At 45.9% G+C, this 22,122-nt stretch overlaps 3 protein-coding genes and 1 long non-coding RNA gene across 8 annotated transcripts; 2 read left to right on the top strand and 2 right to left on the bottom strand.

Annotated features, from left to right (window-relative positions):
• Window positions 1–160: 160 nt before the first annotated feature.
• Window positions 161–8,326, bottom strand: LOC131138278 (actin filament-associated protein 1-like 1). Of its 4 annotated transcripts, none has more exons than XM_058087078.2 (19): window positions 8,143–8,326; window positions 5,140–5,268; window positions 4,953–5,033; window positions 4,790–4,878; window positions 4,612–4,729; window positions 4,449–4,538; window positions 4,149–4,360; window positions 3,901–4,080; window positions 3,739–3,831; window positions 3,339–3,429; window positions 2,133–2,264; window positions 1,836–2,050; window positions 1,624–1,769; window positions 1,498–1,561; window positions 1,316–1,433; window positions 1,079–1,240; window positions 839–1,005; window positions 622–747; window positions 161–541 (listed from the first exon to the last, which is right to left on the bottom strand). In XM_058087078.2, the coding sequence occupies exons 1-19, from the start codon at window positions 8,162–8,164 to the stop codon at window positions 515–517; spliced, it is 2,262 nt and encodes a 753-aa protein (XP_057943061.2). In that variant the 5' UTR covers window positions 8,165–8,326; the 3' UTR covers window positions 161–514. The 4 variants fall into 4 exon arrangements, with proteins under 4 accessions (XP_057943061.2, XP_057943059.2, XP_057943062.2 ...); XM_058087076.2 differs by having other exon boundaries at window positions 4,449–4,541; window positions 8,143–8,325; XM_058087079.2 differs by having other exon boundaries at window positions 4,790–4,875; window positions 8,143–8,324.
• Window positions 8,228–17,820, bottom strand: LOC131138282 (uncharacterized). The gene is made up of 3 exons (XR_013625240.1): window positions 17,682–17,820; window positions 17,336–17,387; window positions 8,228–8,371 (listed from the first exon to the last, which is right to left on the bottom strand). It is a non-coding gene; the product is annotated as an uncharacterized LOC131138282 (long non-coding RNA).
• LOC131138279 (beta-2 adrenergic receptor-like) lies at window positions 9,375–12,813 on the top strand. The gene is made up of 4 exons (XM_058087082.2): window positions 9,375–9,532; window positions 10,928–11,108; window positions 11,279–11,570; window positions 11,877–12,813. The coding sequence occupies exons 1-4, from the start codon at window positions 9,479–9,481 to the stop codon at window positions 12,811–12,813; spliced, it is 1,464 nt and encodes a 487-aa protein (XP_057943065.2). The 5' UTR covers window positions 9,375–9,478.
• ubtd2 (ubiquitin domain containing 2) lies at window positions 17,624–21,455 on the top strand. Of its 2 annotated transcripts, none has more exons than XM_058087084.2 (3): window positions 17,624–17,799; window positions 20,286–20,522; window positions 20,597–21,455. In XM_058087084.2, the coding sequence occupies exons 1-3, from the start codon at window positions 17,730–17,732 to the stop codon at window positions 21,091–21,093; spliced, it is 804 nt and encodes a 267-aa protein (XP_057943067.1). In that variant the 5' UTR covers window positions 17,624–17,729; the 3' UTR covers window positions 21,094–21,455. The 2 variants fall into 2 exon arrangements, with proteins under 2 accessions (XP_057943067.1, XP_078644123.1); XM_078787997.1 differs by lacking the exon at window positions 17,624–17,799 and adding an exon at window positions 18,430–19,506.
• Window positions 21,456–22,122: the final 667 nt, after the last annotated feature.

Below are 22,122 nucleotides of genomic sequence, written 5' to 3'. Positions count from 1 at the left end.
TTTGAGACAATTGGGAATGTGTAAAGCTCAATAGTCCAAAAGTAGTGTATGATCTGAGTATTTCGAGGTGTGAATGCTTTGAATTGGGAACTTTTCATTTTCAATGGGAATTCTGTTGTGGAAAATGAGGGAGTTTTGAGCTGAACTTGTTTGGTTTGAATTGGTTGAAAAAAAAAAAAAACAGGAAGCGGTTGAGCAGGACGTAATAGGAAAAATAAATAAATAGAAGAAAGAAAATGCTCTTCAGTATTCACACAGTAACAATAATAGTCATAACAATAATAATAACTTACAACTTTTGCTTTTCCATTAAATCAAATCAGTGGAGGTGGCCGCTGTGCGTGCTCACATGCACGCACTGTCAGTGCCAGTCACTTTGGTTTCCGAATGATATGTAGATGAGCTGGGGGGGAGGGGCCTCTAAGTGTGACTCCACCTAACCTGCCAAACATGCAAAGTGTCCCCTCGTCCTCTTTGTCTTGTCCTTTTGTCCGCATCCTCCATCTTTTAGCGTCTATGTGCACGTCTTTGACTCCCACTCCTGGAAAACACCACCCAGGTGAGGAAGGTGTCCTCATGCGCCACACGCACACGCATGAACACACACACACACACACTGACCTTGGCCTTCTGCATGACATTACCCTTGGAGGAGGCGTAAAGCGACGGAGGTCGTTTGCGGAGCTCGGACGCTGAATTGACGGGAATGATGTCATTGTAAACTTTGTCCAACTTGCTGCCCTGCGTCTGCACACACACACACACACACACACACACACACACATCTACATGAAAATGTTTGCCAACGGATGGTTGAAACGGAAATTGAAATTTCTACCTTGGCGCTGAGAGTGGCGTTGGTGGGTGGAGCTAGTTGACCCCTGGCCAGTGACTTGTTGAGGTTGTCTTTGACTTCAGTCAGTCGGAGCTCAAGCTCCACCCTCTCCTCCTCCTTTTGCTTACACAGTGCCTCCAGCTGAGCCAGCCGCCGCTCGACCACACCATCTGAATGAACAAACATGCACACTGGGTACCGTTACCAGCACAGCTGTGGGCGGGGCTCTGCCTAGTTACTCACCTGTCACGCCGCTTGTCTTCAGGTCCTTCTTCTCCCTGCGGAGGGAAATGAGGGCGTGTCTGAGTTGCTCCTTCTGCCCCTCTAGCTCTTCCTGCTGCATCAGGTAGCGTCTGGCGTCCTCCTCTGCCCGCAGTTTCCCATAGCGTCCGTACTGGTTGACGTCTGGCGGGAAAAATGGCAGAACATCAAGAAACCTCAACATGGCCGGACAAGCAGACAAAGAAGGCGGTCCCTCACTGGAGGCGTGTCTCTTGATGGCAGCCTGTTGCTCTGTCTTCTCAGAGTCCCTACTGGAAAAGGAGGCATGGCGTCTCACCTGGCCACCTCTGGCCCTGCCCCCCTCCTCCTCCTCGTCCTGCAGGTATACGTAGACATCAAGCGTGTGGCTGAGAACAAGCTGAGGCAGAAGGCGAGCTCACCTCCACACTTTCGTAAACCTCATCATATGTGCTGGAGTCTCCGGTGGCGGCGGACGTGGCCCACCTGGGGCAGAGCAATCATTAGACGGGATAAGTACGAAGGCAGGACAGGACAGGAAGTCTCACAGGAAGGAGTGTCTGGCCGCATGGCGTATGTCCGTCAGCGTGTCCACGTCGATGTAGTCGTAGTGAAGCTCCTCAGGTAGCATGGCGTTGCCCGTTTCGGCAAACAGGACGCCCAGCCAGCGCCCCAATGTCTCAGAGCAGCTGGCCTGATAAGCAGCCACACACAAGCGTGAGCGTGACACCCAACAACATTGATGATGTCATACGTTTACCTCCAAGGACGCTAGCTCCGCGCTTCCCTGCAGGATGCGGAAGGAAAAGGGATGTTTGGGGCCGCACCCTCCCGGGACCACCTCGCTCCCTCTCAGGGGAACCACCATTACAGGGGGCCGCTGGTCGCCGGGGTCCCTCTGCAGGTACAGACTTCCTGCTCGCACCGCGCACCAGCGGTCCTTCCAAACTCCGCCCACACACACGCTCAGATAGCCTGGGGGGGGGGGCATTCACACGACGGCAGACATATTTGGACTGCTCAGGTCAACGGCTCAAAGTTGCACACTGAGGCTCACCACAGCGAGGGTTGTCATGGTGACCAGACGGCGCCTTGCGTTTGGAGAAGGTAATGATTTGGTTGATCTTCTTCCCGGCTGCTCGGCTCATCGATCCTGTCAGTTCTGAAAAGGCGCCCCGTTTTCCTTTGGCTGAAATCAAATATTGTGATGGACAATCAAATCCAACTTATCTCATTTTCTTTTACTATTGAACCTGAGTGAGAGAGTGTGTGTGTGTGTGTGTGTGTTCAGCCTTGGTGACCTCATTTCCTGCCAATGTCCTGTGTTGTCAGTGAGACACAATTGTAGGAAGAAGACAGGAAGGACGTCACATCTCACTTAGTATCGCTCCTTCACTCCGTAAACACGAGACAGAACACAATGCCTAACCTTAGTAAGGAAACTAATCATAACAAACTTACTATTACTGATTATGGGATGCACTCAAGTGTAACCTGATGCATGTTCAAATGAAATTAAACCATTACCATTATCTCAAAGACCCAATCAAAACCTTGATTACTACGTTACTCATTATAATAACCCTAACCATAGTACCTACCTACCGATAACTAGGTACTTTTGTACCTGTTTTGTTTCCTGGTTCAGTCTGTACAGTACCGATAAATAGGTATTATCAGTTTCCCAATAGTATTGTCACATTGGGATGGGGATGTAAAAACATAACAGCGACTCACCTTATTAACTACAATTAATTACTGCTCATAACCACTACCTTAACTACGAGGACCGGATCATAACAATTGCTAACCTTATTCATTACTTACCACTTATTAACTTATTAACTACAAGGACCAGATCAAAACAATCATTAGCCTTATTAACGGCAACCAATCATAACCACTGACCTTATTAACTATGAGTAACTGATCATAACAGTGATTGGCCGGTGACCAGTCCAAGGTGTACCCCGCCTCTGGCCTGAAGACAGCTGGGATAGGCTCCAGCATGCCCACTACCCTCGTGAGGATAAGCGGTCCAAAAAAAGGCTGGATGGACAGTTACTGATCATAACAACCACAAATGTTAGAGAGAACTAATTATAACAACCACTAACCTTGAAAATAAGATATGAATTGCATGAACTATTCCTTATTTGCCCGCTTGGCGGTATTAATGTTGTTAATGTTAATGTTGTGCATAGCAATCACTAACAAGACATGTAGCAATCGCTGATATTATTACTTGACAATGTAAACCCACTGAGTGTGTCGCCAGCATTTCGTCCTGACCCAGGTCCTGGTTGCCAATCTGCTGTTGGTCCGCTGTCCGAGTCCGACGTCTGCCTGTCAGCCTGCAGCAGTTGAGGCAGAGTTAACCTTGAAAAGAACCTCCTGTTCCCGACAGTAATGAAGCGGCTGATGAGAGTGTGTGTCCTTACGACCCACATCATGCACACCATCATCTGGTGTCATATTAGTTGAGGTGTGTGTGTGTGGGGGTGGGACACAGGCCAGGGAAGAACCAAACAAATGTTAACAATAATTGATATTGTACCGTGTGGTATGTTTCCTTCTGTTAAATTCTCAGTGACCTGAGCAAGAATATATTCAGGAGATAGTGGTGCTTGGTTTTTGGTGTGCTTTTGTATTTGTGTAGTCACCTTGTCCAGCTCCAGCTTTCTGTCAACTACAGGAGAGGTGGATCCACTCAGGCCGTCAATGTTGCCACAATGGCTGCCAGCATCTTGCACCACCTGCATACACAAACATCAACAGATGGCAACACAACACTTGTTGTGCCGCCACACACAACGCAACAGTACTTTGAGCCATCGTTGGGCTTGCTCTTTGCTCTGCACAGCCAGAACCAGAACCTCTCCACCCGGCAGGGAAAAGCGCAGCTCGTGTCTCTTTTTGCGGCCCTCCTTGTTGACGTAGATGACTTTGCACAGGTTGAGGGGGAGCTCTGTATGGGGTGTGCTCTCCTTGATGCTCTTGTAGCACTAAACACACACACAGAACGTGAAGTGAACAAAAACAAGTCATTGTACACATGAAAGGTGTATCTCACCTGCAGTTTATTGTCTCGAACCACCACCAGCTGTTTGGCCCACTGGCCAAAGCGCTTCTTCCGCGACAAGAAAGCACATATTCTGCAGTCCCGGACCGGCCCATCTGGACTCTCATCAGCGGTCCATCTCTGGGAAGGACCCTGTGCTTTGGCCTCCTCTTCCTCCTCCTCGTACGACTCATAGGAGCTGCTCAAAGCGTCTGAGTCGTTATCTGAGCACAGTGAGAGCAAAGGTCATTCTTCCTTGAGGGAATCCCACGGTTTTCCAGACATTAGCGCCAGAAATTCTGGCAGACTGACAGGAGTTTTTGGGAGGCCCACTGATCCTGGTGGTGGGGTAGTTGTTGTCTGCATCTTCATAGTAGGCGTCTTCCTCTGAGTTCCTGGAAGCTGCTGGAGAACGTACACACCGTTACATCACACTGTGTGTGTGCGTGTGTTTGTGTGTGTGAGGAGAACCTACGGTCCATGTTGGTGGTGAAGTACTGGGGGGCGGAGCCTGAATGAAGAGGAACGGCCTCCTCGTAGTAGTCCTCAGGGAGGGGAGTGGCAGGCAGTGGAGGGGGCGTATCAGTGGGCCTCTGAGGACATGAGATGAGAGTGTGAGCGCACACTTGACAATGAATAAGTGCAACACTCACCGATTTATCTGGAAGCGTCTCCTCCTCTTCCTCCGTGTGCTCCCTCTGCTGGACAGGGGAGGTGCTGAGCGCCTGGAGATCACAGTCTACTAGGACAACAAACGTGACATCCTCAGAACTTTTCTCAGTCCTCGGGACAGGAGAAGACGCTCCTAAGACTCACCAAAGTGGTCAAACAAAGACTCGACAAAGCTGGTGCCGTTGCCATAGAGACAGCTGTTCATGTAAACATCAGATTTGCTGACTGAGGAGGAGACCATGAAGCACATGTGAGCATCTACGTACTTTCTCCATCATACCACAAAGTGTGGAAAATCACTTCTTTGTGGTGACGATAGTTTTTAACTGACCTGACACCTGCAGCGCATCCAGGATGTTGCGTACGGACGCCATCTTGTCTGCAGTGGCTGGGCTGATGCTTTCGTGATCCAACATCTTCAGCAGAGCACCGAGTTCGCTGACCAGACGCTCCACCACATCTGTGGGAGAACATTGTGTCACCATTTACTTTGACCCTCAATTGAACGGCATTCTGTAGCAAATACTTTAAACCAGTAGTCACCAATGTTTGTTTCTTGATAGAGCTACTTTCACACAATGCTACTTTGCTACTTTTAACATTTTTTAAGAGTTAATTTCAACCCAAACAAACCGAATATGCTTGTTTTACCAGAACGTTGACAAAACGCTATCCACAACTCAACTTTCGTATTCTATTTCTTTCTCGTGTTCTCACATTATTCACTGAAAACCTAAATGAAAAACAGATCTTGGTCATGGGGGGGCTAATTGGTGCGTGAGGGCATGGCGTTGGTGACAGATAATACTACATAGTATTTTGTTGTTTAGATCTTCTCCTTGGAGTGTGGACATGTTTGTTGCTTTGGAATGTTTTTGTCCTCATGTCAAACATCCTGTGTGTGTTGAGGTTTGACCCTGAACACACACACACACACACACACACACACACACACACATCCGGCTTGCTTAGAACTGATGAAGGCAGAGGATGGATGGGGTCAGTGGGGATGGGGTGGGGGGTTCATTCAGGAAAACAAGGCCAAGTCAAGAAGTACATTGAATTGTTCTAGAAATGCACAAAGTGATGAAGAGGAGGTTGGCTGCCCTTCCTGAGGGCAACTTTTGTTTGTCTCACACACACACGTGTGTGTGCACAAGAAGCACTGACTCAGTTGGAGTTTGGAGTTGATCATTAAGATGATAACAAGAAAAAGCAGAAAAAGTACTTTGGTTTAAAAAAAAGTCTTCAAATTGTTTTCAAATACTTTTTAATCCCCTTTATTTATTTTCTTTTGTTAATGGAAAAACATTTGTGGTCTTACATTTTATTTGTATAAGAAGTATATGCACCGGATCACCTACTCGTAAGTTTGGATATACAGTATAACCCTCCATCTTGGCAGTCAAATTCATTTATTCATTCATTCATTCAGCAGAGCACACAAATATCTTTGACTTGTTTGCAAATCTAGCTATAGCCGGCACCACTGTTTGCGTATTTCAATAAAGTTTTTTTCCCTCTCCAAGAAAGAAACACAGTGACAAGCAACTTGCAGGTTAGGCACAGCCACAATCCTTTAGGATGAAGTGAGTACTGCAAGTGCCTCCTGCAAACATTTCTCTGTATTTGTATTTGAAAATAATGTCACTTACATAATAGACAGGGGTTGTAGAAAGTCATGGACCATAATAAATGTTTCTGCAACCCTGTATTATTGCCCCGAGATTGGTTGGCAACCAGTCCATGGTGTACTCCGCCTCTCTCCCGAAGACAGCTGGGATAGGTTCCAGCATACACAGTAAATGGGTGGATGTATGATTGGCGAAATGTTGACAAACACAAACAGGCAGGCGTCATGGTCCAATTGAGTGTACCCACTGAGTTCACTCAGATGGTAGATAGGGCTTGCGCACTAAACCGAGAAGCGAGGTTTCTTTCCTGTATTTGATCAGGAAATATGCAAATTCAGCAATTTTTATTCAAGAAAATCTTACTTTTTTACTTACTAATTATTGAAATTCTACAGAAAATGTATTCATAATAATGTTCAATGGACAAATACTATGTATTTTATGCTATCATGATGGGTGTTTTTTTATTATAGATTTTTTTAGGCATGTGAGGCTCAGCTCCCCTGACTGTAATATGAAGATATGAAGACGTCAACATGGAATGATTTAGAGAGGCACTGCGGTAGCAGAACTCCTGGTGCTGATGACCAACTGGACGGACACATGCACACGCACACACACACACACACACACACAATAGTCTATTGTTTTCAGAGCAGAATTAGACTCAAAGGAACTCAAAGAGAAAACAACTCACAGTCAGAGCCAAAAAAAAGGGGTGTGGCATAACACAGCTGCATTATCTCTCTTAGCAGCCATTCATGCATCCAGCAGCTGTGTGTGTGTGTGTGTGTCTGTGTGTGTGTGTGTGTGTGTCTGTGTGTGTGTGTGTGTGTGTCCGGGCGAGCAGCTATGTGACTTGTGTGTTAGTTGCCCAATGATGTGAAGTCATGTGACTATCACATTCTCTTGACTTGACTTGAACTTTCTCCATGTCTGGTTGTGGCTCACTGTCGTTGTCTCCAGGGACCCGCAGGCTGAGGATCAGCTGCGCTGCAAGCTTGTGGTCGGCCACACCCACACAGCAAGCTTTGTAACCCCCCCATTGCACACACACACACAGTCATAAGACTTCATCCATGCGACTTTCATTTAGTGTTATATTTTTTATGTTTGAAACAGTTTGTGATGAAGCAGCTTCTCAAACATTTGCATGCTTCACCATTTTCAAGGTCAAAGGTCAGGTTCCATCCATTCTTCTGAGACAAAAAGTTGTCCCTCACAATATTTTCCATGCGTTGCCATGGCAACACAAACACATCTCTGCACTATATATATATATCTTTAGCAAAATTCTGTAGCGGAGGCTGGGGGGGGGGCTCTGACTATGACATCAAGGCATCAACAACATACAGCCTGTTCTCGCATCCACATACAGTATCGTGTTCCATTTCGTGTTTATCTCCAACTGCTTTCAACATGGCTCGTTTTCATTTCATGACGTAATTCTACCCGCCTGCCAATATGACGTCACTCCCTTGGCGTAAAGGTGGATGAGCACAGCGTCATTCCTCAATGAAACTCATTTTAACGACATTATTTTCTTGGGTAATGCTGAGAGACATTCACACGTTGTTGCTTTAAGGTCTAATGGTTGTACGTGTGTGTTAGTTAGCAGTTAACACAACTAGCCACTAGCTTGTAGCTTAAGTTCAAACTTAAGCTAACTTGGTTGTAAGTGTGTACTCTTAAAAACTCACCGCTTTGGCGTTCGGAGTCCATGCTGCCAAAATGTCCGTGAGTTTGGTCTTTCCCTCCACTCTGCTTTCCGGCGAAGGACTTCCTGTTGTTTCATTCAAGTTACGTTTCGTCAGGGTGGACTGCAGAGACAGCGGCCGGACTGAAGGAGCCTTCCTGCGGCCACAGAGGCTCAGTGACCGCCGGATGGAGGGCGGGCTCCACGGCCACGGCCTGGGTCCTAGCGCCGCACTAAAACAGCAAAGACACTGTCCCTTTAAGAATCCTGGACCACTGTCTTACATCCTGTATAGATGTTGGCGTAGACATAATGTACACATTATTGAGATACTCTTGACATACAGGTATTTTTAGATGTTAATATACAAAATAAAGTGCAATTATTTTTTTAGTTGATTTAATTCGGACAGCACATATTAATCAACATATGAGCAAAAGCATCACAGTAGATATGCCAGAATTGGCTGCAATAGCTACATTTCATCTGTCACCCTAAGGCAAGCACCATAAAACACACATTTATAAATAACACCATAAAAAGATAAAACAAATATGAGCTGGTAGTGTGTTCCATGACTGTGCCTCTGATAAAAACAACCTAAATTTAGTCCTACGTCGTTATATGTTAGTCACCCCCGATTAATTATCTAGTATTGGCTCAATTGTTAGTGTTCTTCTGGATAAAAACCTATCATGGTGGAGGGGCGAGTCCATTCAGAACCTTATAGACAAAACAGACAACCAATAACATCTGATAGTTGTCCAATATTGATATAATACCTATATAGCTGGCACTTGTAATGAGCACGTTTTTCATCATGAATGCATATCACTGGTCATACAGTATGTGTGTTTGTGTACCTGCAGTCTGACTGTTCAGGTCCATGGGGAGGTGCTGTTGCCCTCAGACAGCTACACCCACACACACACACACACACACATGTAGATTGGAGCAAGCCTACAGAGGGTGGGATTCTGGAACAGGAAGTACTTGTCACACTTTTGTTTCACACTTCCAGCACACCATAACGTTCATTTGATGGCAACTCACACTGGGTCAAAGGTCATCAGATTTCACACCGACTTTTGGCCTCATTGAGCCAGGTCAAAGGTGAGTGCTGCTGCATACTGACAACCATCCTGTGCTGTGATTGGCTACTTTCTACTTGTGATGTCATCAGGCTGGCATATAAAAAGCGTGAGGGGCTGTCATTGCCTCACTGGGCCGGTGTGTGTGTGGGAGTTGCGGGTAGAATGAAATAAACACATGCACACAAGTTAGAGGTACACCAGCATGTGAGAGGACAGGCTGCACACAAAGTTTATCATGAAACTTTTATGTTGGGGATTCAAAAGTTTCGAGAACCACAACGCCGAGGACGCAACATGGAGGTAGGCCCACCCGGATGCCCACGCATAGTAGCCAGTAATGTACGTGTACATATGCAAATAGTACATATGCAGTGTGTACGATATGCACATGTAGAGCAGTGCGAGTCATACCTTGTGCATGTTTTCACCACTGAACCCAACCTGTCAGAGGCCTTCCTTTCATCTTTTTTGAACCGAAATTGATTGTGTGGCTTGTAATGAATGAATGAATGTGTTTCCTGTCGGTCACCTGCTACAGAACGAGCACATGCATTAGTGTGTTTGTACGTGCACTCCCACCAATGTGTTTGTGCCGTCATCCACATGTAACTGTGTGGATGTGAAGAGCTTGCAATCTTCCAAATATTTAGACATTTATTCTAGAATCGCTCATGTGCTTTGCTGATGACGTTGGTGTGTGCGCGTGTGTTTGTGTGTGTCCAGTATTGATCGTGTCACTGAGGATGGGGGTCAGTAGGCTGCAGCAGCATGCATAAAAGATGTGTGTGTAGGCGCCACGCTTCATTAAAGTCCTTATGAAAGATTGATTTTGGGAGCAGGGAATATTCCATCCAAAGTATCCCGTAGTGACGGACGTCTTTGCCGCACTCAGCACTTTCTTGCCTTCTCAGCAATGTTCCAATGGAAAATGACAAAACACTTTGCTCATTGAGCAAGTAAACACGTCTGAATCAAAGCGCCTGTTGACGCATTGGCAGCGTCTGGATTGTTGTGGAATAGCGCCAAAGAACACACACACACACACACACACACACAGAATGTTGCATATTAAAAGTAGAACTTAAGGTTGTCATCTTTTACCAACATAGTGCTTCATGTCAGACATGGAAGAATTAATATGACAAAATCCCTCATCAATATACAATATTAATGCGCTGATTAAGGTCACATCTGTGGCTAGCTGACCCCATCTGGCTCCATCGACTCAGCCATACATCTGCCCTGCAGCCACATATTACAATCTTGGCTTGACCTACACAAATTGATGAGAGCAGTGTGGACACCTTTCACAACATCGTTCATTCATCAGTCATTGTGATTGGCTGACATGACATGTAAGGTAGCGCCACCTGTTGCTCAGCTGTGCAATGTGTGGGTTTTCACCCTCCAGCATGCTGCAAATAAGCCCGCATGATGATGGTGCTGCAAAGACACTTTAGGGTCACATTTACATGCTGGACAAATGCACTCTGTGTCTGCCGGCCGTGCACAGTCCAGGGGCATGCACGTCGCTCCACCCTTCCTGCTGCAGCGGTTGGCAGTGGAACCGTAAGCTCACTGTCTACACACTTGTGCAGAAACAGCAACACAACAAATATGAACCGTTAGTGATATACTGTACACTACAGTTCATCTTCCATGTACATATGATATATCCATTCCTTCATGTTGTAGGTCACGGAGGTGACAGGCTACAGAGAGGATGAAAGCATTTCAGCCACTGCAGCTGACCAGTCAGTCTCCAGCAATTCATCTTTGCCACCTAATTGGTCATCTCCATCTTCAGAGTACGGTGATACTGAGGTGGTCCTACTGGGCGCCGCTATGGCCATTCTGGTGGTGGCCATCGTCTTTGGTGAGTTCACTTATTGATTGATGGATGAATGGACTTATGATAGATTGGACTGTTGATAGATTGATATAGATATGTATGGATGGACGCATTCATTGGAAGAAGATGCATGATGAATGAATGGATGGTTGAACGGATAAATGGATTGATTGATCAGATAGGTGGGTGTCCAGGTAACGTGCTGGTGATCAGCGCCATCTTGCGCTTCCGCCGGCTGCAGACGGTCACCAACCTCTTCATTGCCTCGCTGGCGGTGGCCGACCTCATTATGGGCATGGCCGTGGTTCCGTTTGGGTCCGTCTATATCCTGCTGGGATCCTGGCATTTTGGGAACTTCCTGTGCGAGTTCTGGACGGCCACAGATGTGCTGTGCGTCACGGCCAGCATTGAGACGCTGTGTGTGATCGCTTTGGATCGCTACCTCGCCATCACCTCGCCTCTTCGCTACCCAACACTGCTCACCAGGTTGGTCCGGTCCGTGTGAGACTGAAATGACTTCCTCTATGTTTGAATGTTAATGGACGCGGATACAAGACATGCTTGTGCTGCTGCTAAAAGTGCTGATGTCACACTTTTCCACATCCTACTTTGGGAGCGGCACTGCAGGAAATGATGAAGCTGTTAAAAAGTCCAAATCAACAGTGTTTTCACTGCTCAACTAATAAAGTGTGACTGGTCAACAAGAACACACCGTGAAGTACACACAGCTGTCCATTCTGGTGCGTAGTTCATTAGGTTTAAGGGTTTTTTCATTGTCCTCTTTGGTCTCAGGGGGCGGGCCTTGGCGGCCATTGTGGGCGTATGGGTGGTGGCCTCCCTCATCTCCTTCCTGCCTATCCACCTGAAGCTGTGGTTGTCACATGATGAGGAGGCGCTACGCTGTCTGGCCAACGAGCAGTGCTGCGACTTCAACACCAACGCGGCGTATGCCGTGTCCTCCTCGGTGATCTCCTTCTACCTGCCGCTGGCGCTCATGATCTTCCTCTACTCGCGCGTCTTCCAGGAGGCCCGGAAGCAGCTCAAGAAGATCAAAGGACGGGAGAGACACCTCCACCAGCTGTGTCACGAGTCCCAGGCGCCCCCTTGTGAAGACAACCCAGCTCTGGAGCCGCTCAGGGCGGAGGACAGGAGGAATCTGGAGGAGGCGACGGGAGTGGCCGAAGAGGACATGCAAGCGAAGATAGAGAAAGAAGGCTGCAGCTCAAAACGAGTGAAGCTGAGCCTGAAGGAACACAAGGCATTGAGGACTCTGGGAATCATCATGGGAACGTTCACCCTCTGCTGGCTTCCTTTCTTCATCCTCAACATCCTCATCAGCTTCATCAACCTTGGAGACATCAAACTGCTCTTCAGGCTCCTGAATTGGCTAGGATACTCCAACTCTGCTTTCAACCCACTCATTTACTGCCGCAGCCCCGACTTCAGAGACGCCTTCAAGGAGATCCTCTGCCTGCGGGGCGGACCATGCCGGAAAGGGCCGGGTACGGGTCAAAGATACAGCAGGTCGAGATGCCCCAAGCCCCCGTGCACGGCAAAAGGGAAGGCGGCAGGTGCAGTGAGTGGGGGTGAGATCAAGCCCTGCATCTGGCTCAACCAAGCGTCCTCCACGGGGAAGGTTCTAGAACTGTCTCCAGTATCCTTCAGCGGATGCCAAGCAAACTTTTCTAACAGCGAGAGCTGTGAGGAGACATTGCCTTCTCTGGCTTGACTGGGGGGGGGGGGGGGGGGGGGGCAAGGAAGACCCCAGGAGAAAGGGCCAGGTTTACCTCTCATTTTGTATTTCCTTCCATCCTTCAATCATCCACTGTCAACACAATTGGTCCCAAAAACACTGCAGCTGTGCCACTTCTGGTACCCTTCCATTGGGTGGTGGAGAAGCTAAAGGGCAGTGTCTGATTGGGGGACAGAGAATGGTCAAGAAGACATAAAACAATTGTTTACCGTGTTGTACTGATGTTGCATCATTCTTTTAGGTTATTTCTGTCACTCGTGATGTTACCTTGTCTATTTATTTGATTTCTATGCTGAAAGTGATGTCAAGATATTACATGACTTTACAAAATGGAATGTTCAACATGTGCATGAAACAAAAGCAGTACATTGGCATTAAGAGCTGCAGCCTGAGAACTTGCACGTGTCACATTCACACACAGTGTGTGTGTGTGTGCGTGTGTGTGCATGAAAGAAATGACAAGAGGCAGCAGGTGCATGTGTTCACACTATCAGTTACTCTCGATGTGCTACTATCATCTACACTGACTCCACACACACACACTAGGTCAGCTGTATGTACCTATTTGTGTGCTGGTGCAGCCCACTTGAAATGGTATCAGAATTCAATAATCCTGCAACACTCCAGCAATCAGAATCTGCACGTTTATTATCTTACCAGCTTCACATGCATCCATGTATTGCAGAGTAACATGCGCCAATATTACAAGCCCCACTTACAAAAACAAATGGCCAGAACAAAAACAATTACAGTGGAACCTGAAAAATAGATGCCTCAGTTTGCATACATCATCCAGTTAGCGTATGTTATGAATAAACTGCATTATCACAAAACATCATTGTTGGCAGCTTTCTCACACATGGAAACAGAAACCGGAAGTCACTCGTCTACCTAGTTCTTTCTTTGTTTAAAAAATGTCAACAAATGTCCAAGTACATAAAAATTACAAATGAAAGGGATAAATCAACGTTCAAGGTTACTTTCACCTTGATGTGGCAGTGACACGGACACCACTTGCTGGTTTTGCCATGAGTTTTTTTTTTATTTATTCAATAGTGTTTCTCACCTTCTTTATCAACTTTCTCTGACTCCTTATAACGGCTCCCTGTGATGTCACAGTCAGCCGGACTTCCTTATATGGTTGTTCCCAAATACAGGCTGTCGCCCTGCCCTCCCCCGCTCTGCTGCACTGTGAGGATTTCACGTGAGGGCAGAGTGTGACCAATCAAAGCGCAGCAGGCATACCCGGGAGGCGGGCCGTGGGTGCAATAAATTAAAAACAAACTGTTTTGGAAATACAGCTGGTATAGGTGCAGATTCTGGAAGATCTACAAAGCTTTCTGTGCGAGTTATCGTGTGTAGCTGCTCTATAGGAGTTCACACGGCCTAAAACTAAACCGAAATGTTTATTCTTAAATCTAAATACAAATGTTACAAATAAATCATAAATCAGGCCAAAAATACAGAATCACTGACCCATGAGTGACCTTGGCCCAGGGACAAGTTCAGGGCCAAGTTCGACATCCTAATTAAAATAAAATTGTCTATTGCATTGTCACCATTGGTGTGTGCATGTGTGATCAAGTAATACTTTAATTTGCATACAACCGACAAAAACTATTATGTATTTTATTAATGACGTTTTTCTTAGGTACGTACCTCATATGACTGCTCTATTTTTTAAGAGGCAACGAAGGAATACATTTGAAGGTACATTTAAATTATTTAATACTTATCTCAGGTTTAAAATGCAAACAATTATCTCAGGTACTGTAAGGAGTTCCACATCTTTCTCTGTCCGCCATGTGTGCTTTAATGCTCAACCTTCCTTGTGAACAGTTTTGAAAATAGTCCAGCGACCCTGATCCCGTCATGTCTTTTAGTGCACAGGAGAGGCTGGTTTGTGGTTGGGGGCTAGATCATGTAAACATTTGAAAATAACTTTAAAGACTTATTGAATTCCATCTCATGTACTTTTGCTTCATTATCGTTATTGTTGTTGTTAGTTGTACAGAGGTATGGTGGGTCTCAGTGCTTCTCAATAATTTTCTGACCCCCCCCCCAAGGAACAGAAATGTTTTCACCCAAATGAAAGCCTCTTGCTCCATCCCCCAGGGGAGTCCGCCCCACTAATTGAAAAGCGCTGCTGTAGAAGGAGATGCCAAGTTGTTACAAAAGTGTACAAAAATCTAAGCTGTCTGAATGGATATGATGTTTTGTATTTGGTGTATTTATTATTTTTCAATTTGTCTTTTTTTATATACATACCTGCTTTTTAATTCAGGTTTCAGTTAATAATGTGAAAAGACTAGAAATAAATGCATTGTGAAATTCAGTTGTGGATACCAGCATTTTGTTGATGTTCTGGTAAAAACAGGCATATCGGCTTTATTTGGCTTGAAAGAAGCTATTAAAATAAATGTTACAAAAAAGGAGTAGCTGCATTTTCATAATGTAAAACAAGAAAAAACCTTGGTGACCGCTAATATTGCCGGTAGTATATTTAAACATTTATACTGCATGTATGCGATCAGTATTGGTATCGGACGATTGCACCTTTTTTTCACCCCCTATTTAATTCAACATAACACAGCAGACGTCTTCGGGTAATATTCACCCATTACTTATGACCACAAACCCATCACTCATAATCCGAGACTCCTATAATACATTTCTATATTGGTATTCTCACCCTATGTAAAACAATATTTGTTTTTATATAAGTGCTCATTAGAACTGATAGTGATACTCATACCCATACTGGTCCGTTGAATCACGTCACCACACTAATCAATAACATAGATTTCCTTTTCATCTCTGACATTCTCATCAAAATGTGTTCGATACTACCATGTTGCTGGGCAAATTCCTAAGATGTAGGATTCAAGATTGATAAACTGAATATTTTCATTGTTAAGGCCAAAGAAAAACTGTTTAGGACTTTCCAAATATGAGTTTTAATATTGTGATAGAAGAGTTTCAGCTAAAATGAAAGGAAAGTAGACAAAACTGTGGTGAGACCAGCCATGTTGTTTGGTCTAGAGACAGCGCCACTGAGGAAATGACAGGAAGCAGAACTGGAGGTAGCAGAGATGAGGATGCTGAGGATGTTGGTGTGAGAGAGACAGATGCAGAAGACAGGGTTGGATGGAGGAGATTGATTTGCTGGGGCGACCCCAGAAGGGAAAAGCCCAAAGAGAAAAATAAGTTTTAACATTATTAGAGCCGTGAAATAACACTATAAAAGTCACTTTTATACTCCTGTTATTCTTTCTTGGCATTGCATTGTGCAGGCTATGGGATCTCTGCAGACGGCTGCCACTAGCATAGCAAGCTACCGAGCTAACGAGTTTGTGTTCACCGATTTACTTATTCTAAACTTAGTAAAGTGTTTCAAATGGAGTGGGGAGGACGGACAAAGAAGCCAAAAACTTACCACTTCCACAAGGACTGAGAGGAGAACCTTTTTTTCCTCCCCACTGGCCTTGACATGTTGGCTCGGCTCTGCTGGCTCAGTGACCAGTCTCCATACAGTGCAGAAGGTAATGTAATCTAACGTTATGTCTCATAACATTACTGATGCCTGGTGTAAAGTATTTGATCCTTTCACGCAGCAAAGGCATTCTGGGTGACCTGAAACAGTATTTTTGGTTGTCTTATACTCACAGAAGTAATTCCACTTCGTCATTAAGTCTAGACAAGCCGGAAAATCCCAAAATTTGTTGTTTTGGTGTGTGACATGGCTTCGTCTGCATGTGTCCATTTACAGCTCCACATATACAGTAAATGTGCCTTTTGTATGAGATAATTTTCACCCAGTAATACTGTACATTCCCATGTGGATGTGACTATCCGGATAGTCCGGGATCCAACACTATGTATTAAAAAAACTCAGGAGCATTCCTATATAGCCAGGACTTAAGATGTTGATGTGTTGTTTAAATAGTTTAGCACATATTGACCTACATTGGATTTCTTTTGGAGTCTTTAATGTTGAAAATGTATCATAGCTTGTTGTGATGTTTCAAGTCGGCCATTGTGTACAATTATTATCCACACACAGACACACATAATGAAGATATTAGTCATGTTTAACAGTGGGGATAGGGGGTCACCAGGCTGTGACAGAGCAGTCAAACAATTAGCCAATCGTTATATGTTGCAAATGTCATTGTGTCAAACTAATTAAAAATGAATAATGTTTGTAGCCAAGATGAAAGTCCCCATCCCTCAATTAAATCGAATCACCTTCAAAACAAACATCAAGGCGCCATCATGGCTGCTTGGCAGGAAGGAAGCTACAAAACACATAATGGTGACTATTGTGTGTGTGTGTTAAAAAGTGAGCAATTCATGACAAACATTCCCAGACCAAGCAAAGGATTCCAATATTTATTGTGTGTGTACTGATCCAGATAAGCTTTGCTCCATTCTAGCTAGACAAGTCTCAATGGAAAAATGGAAACAGTGACAGTGAGGTGCAAACTAAAATAGTCACCTGGCAGACTGGTGTCCTTGGTGGGGGGAGCACAATGGCGACACAGGAACAGCTGGAAAGACAAAAGGATCATCATAGACTGATTTGAAACAAAGCTGACATTAAACAGATCTTAAGTGTTGTCAGACTTCTTTCTTGTTTACTGTCAATCGTCTTTTTGGGTCACAGCCCCTCCCCCTGACGAGAAACCTAGCCGCAACGGGGGGCGGAGGAAATGGGGCGAGGGTGCAAGTCAAGGAAGCGAGGGTTGCAAGTCAAGGAAGCGAGGGAGCAGGACAGAGGAAAAGGGGACGGGGACGGGGACTGGAGCGGGGATAGCTAGCTCATGTAGCCCTTGGCCGCGTACCGGTGGGTGGGCGAGCTACCCTGCTCGGGCTGCTGCGCCGAACTATCCATGGGTGGCTGTGTGGGGAGCCACCATGACTCCTCGGGCAGTTTGAACGAGAACTCTGACGGAACCGGAGGTAATCACTGGCTTCTACATGGGGCCCACGCGATTCGGTTTGTAGAGGAGGGGGGTTCTTTTGGGCTATTTGGACTGTCTGGTAGCGCACTTCCTTTTATTAGCGAACCAGACGGAGTTACAGACAGAACACCCCCGCATTGCCACCCCCTCACTGCTGAGCTTCAAAGCCGGAACTGACTTCTTGTCTGACCGCCACTGACCGACTGTCTGACATCTGCCTTTGTTCGCCTGCCAGTTGGTTAGCAGGCTAGCTAGTTAGCCTGCTGGCTAGCTAGTTAGCCTGCTGGCCAGCTAGTTCTAGTTAGCCTGCTGGCCAGCTAGTTAGCCTGCTGGCCAGCTAGTTAGCCTGCTGGCCAGCTAGTTAGCCTGCTGGCTAGCTAGTTAGCCTGCTGGCCAGCTAGTTAGCCTGCTGGCCAGCTAGTTAGCCTGCTGGCTAGCTAGTTAGCCTGCTGGCCAGCTAGTTAGCCTGCTGGCTAGCTAGTTAGCCTGCTGGCCAGCTAGTTCTAGTTAGCCTGCTGGCCAGCTAGTTAGCCTGCTGGCCAGCTAGTTAGCCTGCTGGCCAGCTAGTTAGCCTGCTGGCTAGCTGCTTCCCTTCCCCGTGTAGTTTGGCTCAGAGAAACCACACCGTTAGCTCTTCATTAAGCTTCAATGCAAACTTCGAGCTAGCGGCGACTTGTCTATTTAAACCCGTTCAAAGTGCGTAGATGATTTACAGTGTTTAAATGTAAACGTCTAGTATGCAACGAGGCCTCAAGACTGCTTCCTGCTCATCAAAGGCGTCTGATGATGAGGATGCTACTTTTACGAGATGAGACACCGGTGGGGTTTTGTGAAGTGGAGTCAGTCAGAGTTACTTGCCTACAAGTACATCAGTGGTTTCAAACTTTTCCCACCTAGTGGTGTATAATAACATGAACGAATGTAATCATTTTCTATTAAGTTAGATGTAAAGTACATGTGCTAATATGTTTTACACCCTTTGTGGTTAGCATGAGCCCAGTACAGTAGTGCCACTTTGCTGTAGTTCCACTTCAGTCGCTACACTGTAAGGATGAGTGGGGCACTGACACACCCGAGTCAACATAAATGATGCAATGGTGCTAAAATGTATGCGAATGTTCTGTTGTAGATATGCTAATAAGTTCTATACAGTATATTTATTTCATAAATAAATATATTGTATATTGTGGACGAGTGGTTAGTGCGCAGGCCACACATGTAGGAGACCCTAGTTCGATTTCACCCTCAGGCATCTCTGTGTGGAGTTTGCATGTTCTCCTCGTGCATGCGTGGGTCTTCTCCAGGGACTCCGGTTTCCTCCCACATTCCAAAAACATGCTAGGTTAATTGGTGACTCTAAATTGTCCATAGGTATGAATGTGAGTGTGAATGGTTGTTTGTCTATATGTGCCCTGTGATTGGCTGTGACTGGCTGGTGATCAGTCCAGGGTGTACCCCGCTTCTTGCCCGAAGACAGTTGTGATAGGCTCAGCATGCCCGTCAGCAGTGTCGCAATGTCACAAAAATGTTTAATTAGTAAAATCATGTCTGTGATTAATTCTGTCTGATAAAGCATGACATGAACTTTAATTTGATACATTATTCACTTCTACCCCAAATATTAAAAAAGTCAGAGCAGATTTATACTGGAAAATAGTGCCTTCGGTCCCTATTGAGTCAAGACGAAAGCTGCGATCGACCCACGGCAAGTAGCCATTTACGTTGTTTTGATAGTATATGTCTCACAATGCAGTGTAGCAGTGTTAAAAAACCAATATTTTAGCATAAACAAATCTGCATACTAAATGTAATTTAAAATTGAATTGGTCATTTCTGTTTGTTTTTGCCCGTAAATACTACATGTCCTGTTTGCTTTATGGTTAGTGTGCTGCTGCACTGCAGTGTGAGGCATATACGTACGTACATGAAAAATATGACACTATGACTTCTTCCCTATACGAATGGAAATACACCTTACCTTTTTAAGTACATCCGCATGGACTCTCCTACACAGTGCCAGATTTTACTTACTCACTGTAAGTAAAATACTGTTAATTAACACAGACGTAAACAGGAACAGTAATATTAATATCTAGCATTTCACCTTTTTTTTGTTATTTTTTTTCTTTTTTTCCCCTCCATTTTTGCAGTTAGTTTTTGTAGGGTTTTTTTCTTGCACTGTATATTTAGATTGTTCTGTGGGTCGATAAATAGTCTCTGAGTGTTCTAACAAGTTCTTCAAGCTATGGTTTTGAGCCAGTGGAGCATCACAAGGTGATGCTTTTGGTGATGAATCGTTTAGCTGTGTTATTGTTACAACATGTATCCAACATTGACGTATTTACTTACAAGAGGAGCCGCAGCCCATTTAGGCAGCAAATGTTTGGAGCGCTGCTGGTTGTATGGTGAAGTGAATGTCTTACGACTGCATTGATGGAGCATGGTGGTATTGAGTTTGACCATTGACGGAGGATCTCCTTCCAGTGACACTTGGGCGGAACCAGCCTTTAAAGAGGGAGCGTCCCAAATGGAAGAGCGACTATCCAATGACCGAGGGCCAGCTGCGCAGCAAGAGGGATGAGTTCTGGGACACTGCGCCAGCCTTTGAGGGCCGCAAGGAGATCTGGGATGCGTTGCATGCAGCCGCCAGCGCCTTCGAGAGCCACGACCATCAGCTGGCCCAGGCCATCCTGGACGGCGCCAGCATCACTCTGCCGCACGGTCAGTGTTTAGCCCTGACACAACACCCGCAATGCATCGGATTTGTCACATGAATTGACTGCGTTCTCCCTCAGGAGCTCTAACGGAATGTTACGACGAGCTGGGGAACCGCTACCAACTACCCGTCTACTGCCTGTCCCCGCCAGTCAACATGATCGAGGAGCGCTGGGACGAGCCCGATGGTTCTGACGCGGACTCTGGCACCGCAGACGCCTCTGCGGGCGGCGACCCTGGCTCCGCTGGGGAGTGCCAGCTGCGGCTGCGCCTCTCCACGGGTCGTGATCTCCGGCTTCCGGTGCGTTCTGTAGATACGGTGGGCATGATGAAACGGCGTCTCCAAAGCCAGGAGGGCGTGCCCGCCACCGCTCAGCGCTGGTTCTTCTCAGGTCGGCCGCTGACGGACAGACTGCGTTTAGACCAGCTCAACATCTCGCGAGACTACGTGGTGCAGGTCATCCTCAGCCAGCCGCCGCAGCCACCACTGCCTTCCACGCCGGCGCACACGGCTGAGACATTTGGCTCTGGCCAGGAAGAGGAGCTGCAGCAGGAACCCATGCCTGTGGAGAATTAGCTCCGCCCAGTCGCTCAGTATTTCGGTGGAACTCTGAAGAAAAAAAAAAACTATTTGCTCTTGAAAGGTTTCTATGGAAACCAAACAGAACCTTTGTCACTGGCAACGTGGACTCTTTGAGGCGTGTAGTAGCTCATCATGCTAACGTGGCAAGACGGATGCAGCTGGATTAGATGCTTTATATCCCGCTACAATCACGCTATCATGGTTGAGAGTGTGTTTGTGTGCGTATGTGTGTTCTGGTACATGATGAAGACACATCGTCATCCTCCATTACCTTCAGCAACAGGAGGATACAGCTGCATATTTTGATTGAAAATGAAATCTTTTTTAATTAAAATGAATTTTTGTTTCTAATTTTGTATTTATTGTTCTCCTTCTTGCTATGATGTCATTTGGGCTCCATATCGTGCACTGATTACATCATTGTGCATTTTAAGTTTGTTGTTAGCTCTAATAATGGATTTATACTGCGTCTTTCAAAATGGCGACAGCTTCACGGTGAAAGCCATTATTCACCCCACAGTCCCACACCACTACATCTGTAGCCACAACTGTCCTGGGGCAGACTGACCGAAACGTGGCTGAAGTCCTCTCTCACCACCATCCAACATTTATGCACCAGTGTGGGCTGCACTAGAGTCAAGGAGAGTGGAAGTGAAACTTTCATCTTTGCCACAACCGTGACATAATGAACCTGTTTCACATTCTGTACATACTTTTCCTACTGTCAGTCAGGTAAAAACCACCAACCGCCGGGTTTTGGACAACATGCTCTCCTAAGTCAAGCTATTTGTTGGCTATTGCTTATAAATTGTTGAGCACCTGCCTTATGGCAGCTGTAATGTCTGGCAGTGGTGCCATCTACTGGCCGGAGTTGTGCTTACAAGTCACACACACACCTTCAGTCATCCCTCGCCACGTGGTTCGAATTTTGCAGCTTCACTATCACGGTTTTACTATATTAATGAGGATAAGCGGTAGTAAATGAACTCACTTTTTGTCATGACCAATTATGCCAATTAGACC

The sequence above is a fragment of the Doryrhamphus excisus genome, linkage group LG21 (genome assembly GCF_037039965.1).
Source record: "Doryrhamphus excisus strain RoL-2023G ecotype Guam linkage group LG21, RoL_Dexc_Guam_v1.1, whole genome shotgun sequence".
In the NCBI taxonomy this organism is placed as follows: domain Eukaryota; kingdom Metazoa; phylum Chordata; class Actinopteri; order Syngnathiformes; family Syngnathidae; genus Doryrhamphus; species Doryrhamphus excisus.
Note: the sequence above shows the minus strand (reverse complement) of the source record. Positions and strands in the feature narration are given on the sequence as shown.